This window comes from Mesitornis unicolor, unplaced genomic scaffold, assembly GCF_000695765.1.
Source record: "Mesitornis unicolor isolate BGI_N332 unplaced genomic scaffold, ASM69576v1 scaffold25577, whole genome shotgun sequence".
Lineage (NCBI taxonomy): Eukaryota > Metazoa > Chordata > Aves > Mesitornithiformes > Mesitornithidae > Mesitornis > Mesitornis unicolor.
In genome coordinates this window covers 1-7,645 of record NW_010196170.1, presented here as the reverse complement: position 1 = coordinate 7,645, position 7,645 = coordinate 1, and the positions used below count along the sequence as shown (strand labels likewise).

At 59.0% G+C, this 7,645-nt stretch overlaps 1 protein-coding gene across 1 annotated transcript in view; it reads right to left on the bottom strand.

Moving 5' to 3' along the window:
• The window catches only part of LMNA (lamin A/C), a gene marked incomplete at its 3' end in the record, with an annotated part of 3,500 nt that extends 2,198 nt beyond the window's left edge, over nt 1-1,302 (bottom strand). The window contains exons 1-3 of the mRNA XM_010188383.1: nt 1,102-1,302; nt 131-256; nt 3-41 (exon numbers count right to left, since the gene is read on the bottom strand). Of these exons, the coding sequence (XP_010186685.1) occupies nt 3-41; nt 131-256; nt 1,102-1,302 (366 nt within the window). The remainder of the gene's footprint in view (nt 1-2; nt 42-130; nt 257-1,101) is intronic.
• Nucleotides 1,303-7,645: the final 6,343 nt, after the last annotated feature.

Genomic DNA, 7,645 nt, shown 5'->3' with positions numbered 1-7,645 from the left:
CCCAGCCGCGTCTCGTGCCGGCGCTTGGTCTCCCGCAGCTCCTGGGGGACGGGGCAGGGGGCACGGTGTCACCTCGGGGTGGCATCGGCCGGGGGATGCAGCGTGGAGGGGTTTTATCCCCAGGTCTCACCTCGCTGTAGATGTTTTTCTGGAACTCCAGCTCCTCCTTCAGCGTCTGCAGGCGGTTTTCGGCGTCCACGCGGCGCAGCATCTCATCCTGCAGCTGCTTCTTGGCTTCGCTCAAGGCTCCCTCCAGCTGTGGGGGACGGAAAAGGACCCTCACTGCTGGTTCCTGGGGACCACTCAGCCCTGGCACCCCCCACCCATACCTGGCACCCACCACCCAGCCTTGGCACCCACCATCCATTCCTGGCACTCAATACCCAACCCTGGCACCCCATACCCAGTCCTGACATTCCCCACCCATTCCCAGCACCCACCATCCAGCCCTGATATCCCTCACCCAGCCCCGGCACCCACCATCCATTCCCAGCACCCAATACACAGCACCATCACCCAATACCCAACCCTGACATCCCCCACCCAAGGTTGGCACCCACCATCCATTTCCGGCACCCACCACCCAACCTTGGCACCCAATACCCATCCCTGACAATCCCCACCCAACCTTGGCACCCAATACCCATCCCTGACAATCCCCACCCAACCTTGGCACCCAATACCCATCCCTGGCACCCAATACCCATCCCTGGTACCCACCACCCAACCCTAGCACCCAATACCCAACCCTAACATCTCCCACCCAGCCTTGGCACTCATCACCCAACCCCAGCACCCACCACTCAACCTTGAAACCCAATACCCAGCCTCAGCACCCATCAACCAGCCTTGGTACCCATCACCTATCTCTGGTACCCACCACCCATCCCTGACACCCACCACTCAACCTTGGTAACCATCACCCATCCCCGGCACCCATCACCCATCCCTGGTACCAATCACCCAACCCTAGTACCCATCACCCAGCCTCAGCATCCCTCACCCATCCTTGGTACCCACCACCCAACCCTGGAACCCCCTGCCCAGCCCCAGCACCCACCGCCCCCGGGGGCAGTTGGGGACAGGGCTGTCACCGCTCACCTTGGCCACCTGCGCCCTCAGGTCCCGCACTTCGGTCTCCAGGTTCCTCTTCTCGCTCAGGGCGGTGGAGAGCGCGGCCTCCTTGGAGTTGAGCAGAGCCTCCACGTCCTTGAGGCGCGCCTGGGCGCTCAGCAGGTCCCCCTCCTTCTTGGCGTTCCTGTGGGGCACCGCATGGGTGAGCATCGGGGAGGAACCGCGCATCGCACCCCTCTGATCACCCCAAAACTGGTGCAAAAAGGGACCCGGTGTGACCAGCACCAGTTTGGAGACTGGGAAGAAACTGGGTGAGGAGGAGCAGCATCCGTGGGCCATTGAGCGCCGCTAGAGGGCGGTGTGGGGTGGCACAAGGTGACGGGACAGCGTGGGGTGGCACAAAGGGGTGGCACAGGGTGACATGGGACAGTGTGGGGAGGCACAGGGCAGTGTGGGGTGGCACAAGGGGATGGCACAGGGTGACACAGGGCGGCTTGGGGTAGCACAAGGGGGTGCCACAAGGGGGCGGCACAAGGCAGTGTGGGATGACACAGTGGGGTGGCATAGTGGGGTGGCACAGTGGGGTGGCACAGGGTGACATGGGACAGTGTGGGGTGGCACAAAGGGGTGGCACAGGGTGGTATGGGGTGGCACAGGGTGACACGGTGCAGTGTGGAGTGACACAAGAGGGTGGCACAGGGTAACACAGGATGGTGTGGGGTGGCATAGGACAGTGTAGGGTGACACAGTGGGGTGGCACAAAGGAGTGGCACAGGGTGTCATGGGACAGTGTGGGGTGGCACAGGGCAGTGTGGGGTGACACAAGAGGGTGGCACAGGGTAACACAGGATGGTGTGAGGTGGCACAGGGCAGTGTGGGGTGGCACAAGGGGATGGCACAGGGTGACACAGGGCGGTTTGGGGTAGCACAAGGGGGTGCCACAAGGGGGTGGCACAGGGCAGTGTGGGGTGACACAAGAGGGTGGCACAGGGTAACACAGGATGGTGTGAGGTGGCATAGGACAGTGTAGGGTGGCACAGTGGGGTGGCACAAGGTGACACAGGGTAGTATGGCATGGCACAGGGCAGTGTGGGGTGGCACAGGGCAGTGTGGGGTGGCACAGTGTGGCACAGGACAGCGTGGGGTGGCACTGGGGGGTGCCACAGGGTGGCACAGTGTGGCATAGGATGGTGTGGGGTGACACCGCATGGCATGGGGTGACACCATCCAGCACGGTGTGACACGGTGCAGTGTGGTGCAGGACAGCGCTGCACAGGGTGGCACGGTGTGACATGGGGTGACACGGTGTGACACGGATCCGCTCAGTGCAGTGACCTCGGGCCAGGCTCAGCCCCCCAGTACCAGACTGGGGAGGGGTCTCCCCAGCTCCAACATTGCTGTGCAGCCCCCCCATGTCTCTGTTCCCCCCCAGCAGCCGCTCAAGGCCGCTCCTCACAGAGCCAAGATGAGGCATCGCGTGCACAGGGAACCCGACCCCACAAAAACCCCAAAACGCAACCTGGCGCTATTTTGGTAGGGCCTATAAAAAGAGACAACCCCGATGCCGTGTCGGTGGCACCGGGGTGACTCGCGCTGTTGGCTCATGGTGGAAACTGTCACTCTGTGTCCCTCTAAATTCTGTGTAGGACTCGTGGAGGCTGGATATGGCCGGGGACCAACCCTGAGCAGGATGGGGAACATCAGCAGTGGGACAATGAGGAGTTGGATCGACTCCACTCCTCCTGCCCATGGGGACCAGGACCCCAGGACGAGCAGAGACTGAGACCCCAAGACAAGCCAGGATGGACCCCAAGACAAGCAGGGACCAGCGACCCCAGGATGAATGGGGACCAGGGACCCCAAGATGAGCAGGAGCTGGGACTGCAAGACAAGTGGGAGTCAGTGTCCCCAAGACCATCAGGGACCAGGATCCCAGGACAAGCAGTGGCTGGGACCCCAAGACAAGCAGGGCCTGGTGTCCGCAGGACAAGCGGGGACAGGGATCCCAAGAGAAGTGGGAACCAGGACCCCAAGATCATCAGGGACCAGGATCCCAGGACAAGCAGAGACTGGGACCCCAAGACAAACAGGGAGTGGTGTCCCCAGGACAAGTGGGGACAAGGACCCCAATACAAGCAGGGACTGGGACACCAAAACAAGCAAGGACGGGACCCCAATATAAGTGGGGACCAGGCCCCCAAGACAAACAGGGACACCAGGACAAGTAGAGACAGGACCCCAAGACAAGTGGGGACAGGGACCCCAAGGCCATCAGGGACCAGGATCCCAGGACAAAGAGGGACAGGGACACCAAGACAAGTGGAGATCAGGGCCCTAAGACAAACAGGGACCCCAAGACAAGCAGGGACCACTGTCCCCAGGACAAGTGGGGACCAGGGACATCAAGATGAGCAGGGACAGGGACACCAAAGCAAGCAAGGACCAGAACCCCAAGATAAGTGGAGATCAGGGCCCTAAGACAAACAGGGACCCCAAGACAAGCAGGGACCAGGACCCCAAGACAAGCAGGGACCGGGACCCCAAGACAAGCAGGGACCAGGACCCCAAGACAAACAGGGACCGGGACCCCAAGACAAGCGGGGACCAGTGTCCCCAAGACAAGCGGGGACCAGTGTCCCCAAGACAAGCAGGAACCGGGACCCCAGGACAAGCAGGGACCAGTGTCCCCAGGACAAGTGAGGACAGGGACCCCAGGACAAGTGGACACCGGCATCCCCACACTCACACACATGGGGAGCTCCTTGCTCAGTCACCAGCAGATTTTTCCTGCGTTTCTCTCTGCCTTGACCCAGCACTGAGCATTCACCCCCAGTAATCCCTCCTTGTCTCCATTCCTTGTCCCGGGAATCGCGGTCTCCCCCAGTTATCCCTGTTTGCCCCCATTCCTTGTCCCGGGAATCGCGGTCCCCTGTGCCAGCGCCGCACCACGGCCCCTTCTCCGCAGCCTCCTCCTTTCGGGCCGGTGACTCACGGGACAAAAACGCGGCTGGGAGCGGATCCGGAGCCGTTTGAAGCCGAATTTTCCCATCTGGCGGCGCTCGCCCTCGCAGCCAGCGTGGCCGGTTCCAGGCAGGGTTTGATCCCGCCGGAGTTAACCGTTGCTTCACTTTTGGGAAGGGTTTGCCCTCGGCTTTTTGCTTGCCATGGTGGTGCAGAGATGTGGGGTTTTTTGGGATGGGATCTGGGGGGCATTTGCAGCACCAGGCCATGTCCTGAAGCCCCTGACTCTTTACGGGACGCCGGTGCTGTTTTTTAAGTGAAATACGGAGGGGAAAATGCTGAGATTGAATGGATTCGCCCTCATCAGGCACTGCAGGGATCCAGGGCACAGGGGAAAACATCGAAAAAACCACAATATCGCACAGAATCACTGCCAAAAAGACCCCAAATCCACCAGCCACAAGGGATGAGATCCACCCCAAAAAGGGCTGCGTGAATGGGGACCAGGGACTCAGCATCCTGCAGGATTTGATGCCCTGGGTTGGGATTCAGGGGGTAAAAACCAAGCGTTTAGGGAAGGCGAGGGGAGAAAAAGCAGCAGAGGCAGCAAATCCTCAAGAAATAAAGATCTCGAGGGAAAAGACGGAGGGAAAAGGGGCCTCACGGCGTTTTATTTTTAGCTTTTAAAAGCAGGAAGAGGAGGGGAAGAAAAAAAAAAAATCAGAGCAAATTGCGGCTGAGCTGCCAGAAAATCCCAACGTTAATGGAAAATTGGAGCGGCTCCGGCTGGGAAGGCTCTGGCAAAGCTGGCTTCAACGGGGCGGGTGATCCCCATGGAGATCTGCTACCGCCTCCCATCGCTCTGCCCCAAAATCCCAGCCCCAAACCAGGGCAGACTGGAAAATCGGAGGCAATCGAGAGCCACTGGCGCTCCAGCGGCTTTGGGGACGTGTCCCAGGGGTGTCAATGCGCTCCGAAAAGCTACGACGTGGTTTAGGAACATCCCTCTGATGGATCCCGAATCCCTTCCTGCAGCGCCCGGCTGCCCCTGTGCTGGACTGGGACCAGTTGGGATGGGGCCAGGCACAGAAACGGGTGTTCCCATCCTTCCCGGCCCTGAAATTGCAGCCACCCCACCCCGGCCAAGGTGCTAAGTCAGGTTTGCCCGCAGGGATCCTGGGTTTTCTTCTCGTGTGAGCGCCAAGGAGGCACCCAAAACAGCCACCCGCTCCTCTGCAACCGGATGGGGGAAGCACCACCCCAAAAATGGCTTTATGATGCATTTATAGGTTGCGAAACTGAGGCAAGGGAGGCGTCACGAGCCCAGGGAGGTTTGTGATGGAGCTGGGTGCTGGGAGGATGCGGAGAATCTGCTCTGATCCACCTTGGGCTCAATGCTCTGCACCGGGGATCACTCGCCCATCATGGGGATTGTCCTCCCATCATAGGGATCCATCACAGGGATCACTCGACCATTGCAGGGATCAGTCCTGGGCATGGCTTGCTCATTGCAGGGATCACTTGCCCGTCACAGGGATTGTGCCCCGATCACAGGGATCGGCCCTGGGGATCACCCCTCCCCATTTGGGGGATCACTCCCCCCCCATCACGGGGATCAGTCTCGGGGATCAGTCTCGGGGATCAGTCTCGGGGATCATCCCCCTGTACCAGGGATCGCTTGCCCATGGTGGGGATCACTCACCCCAGGGATCACTCGCCCATCGCAGGGATCACCCCCCTCCATCATGGGGACTGGTCCCAGGGACCACCCCCCCTCCATTGCAGGGATCAGTCCCAGGGATCACGTCCCCATCACAGAGATCACCCCCCAATGCAGGGATCAGTCCCAGGGATCACGTCCCCATCACAGGGACCACCCCCCCAATGCAGGGACCAGTCTCAGGGGTCACGTCCCCATCACAGGGATCACGTCCCCAATGCAGGGACCAGTCCCAGGGATCACATCCCCATCACAGGGATCATCCCTCCAATGCAAGGACCAGTCCCAGGGATCACATCCCCACCATGGGGATCACTCACCCCATTATGGGGATTGCTCACCCATCACAGGGATCACCCTTCCCCCCAAAAGCAAGAGTCCAGCCTGAGCCAAGGCGGTTTTGGGAAACCCTCCATGGTGGGGCACTGGGAACACGGTGGAGCACTGGGAATGCAGCGAGGCGGCTTCTCCCAGCTCCTGACTCATCCGTGCCGCCGCGCCTTTGCCAAATCACCAGGATAAACAGGCGCCCGTCGCCTAGCAGGGGAGCAGTAAACAGCCGGGGCGATGGATGGCGAGGACAAGGTCTGCACGCAGCCAGCATCCTGTCCACCACCAAAACCACGGCGCAACGGCAGCCGGGGGATGCCGGTTGTGGGCAAGGATGCAGGGAAACGGCCCCCGCCCTTCCCGGTGCCAAAGCCCGGCCCGGTGCCAAAGCCCGGCCCAGTGCCAGCGCATTGGTCCCTGGGGCCGAGGGTTTGCTCAGCTCCACACGGGTTGATGGCATCTCCAAAAATTTGGGCTTCCCCTCTGTGGGAATTGGGATTTTTGCCTTTCCTCGCAGCCCCAAAATGATCCTAAAGCGTCGCTTTGTTGGGATAAAAAAAAAAACAACCCCAAACCATTTCACAGCGATGAGGAGTCCCCAAAATTTCAGTGATGCCCATCCCGGCGCAGATACCAGCGCCGGGAATCACGGATGCACGCAAAGCCTGGCACAACCAGCCCCGATCCTTCACGATTTGCTTTATTCCCTACTTTAAAACGAATAAAACCAACCCCAGGATTTTGGGGAATAAAGAGTAAGTGCAAAACGGGCTCTGGGGAGCCCTGGTGCCTGGTGACTCAGCGCAGCCTCGGGGATGGAAATCCCGAGTCACCGAGTGACGCCGCTGCCAGGGCTCAGCCCCCCCGTGAACAAAACAGCCCCGTGGTTCGGGGTGGTTTTACCCACAGGCGTTTTACAGCTGGAAAAGGCTCCAAATCCCCTTTTTCCCCACTGCTTTTAACCTTTCCGGGGTGCAGGAAGCCCACAGCGATGCCAAAAACCAGTAAGGAGCGGCTATACTGGGAGCCACTGGTGCCAGGGGGGCGCAGACGCCAGCGCTGCAACAAAAGGGCAAAATATCCCAATTTTTGCCACCAAATAAGCTCAGCGCCAGGGCCCCGGGCTGGGATCGTGTGCGAATTGCCACCAGTGTAAACAGGACTTAATGAAACTGGTTCAGCTCCGGGATCGTCCTCGGCAAATCTGGCTACAGGGGGGATAAAATACCCGGCCAAGATTTTTTGGCTGATCCTGGGGTTTTCCAGAGGAAACGCCTGCAAAAACGGCGCTTCCCAGCGAGAAATGATTGTGAACATCAGCAGATTTTTGAAACAAAATGAACATTTTGACTGCTTGGAAAACCAAAATCAAACTCTGATCTGTCCCCAGTCGCCAGCCCAAGTGATTATATAGTAAATTTATTACAGAGTATATTATATAGTATAACATATACGATATAATATACTGTGTTATACTATATAATATACTAACATAGTGTATTAGATAGTATAATATAGAGTATAATATAGCATATTATAGAGTATAATAGAGTATAATAT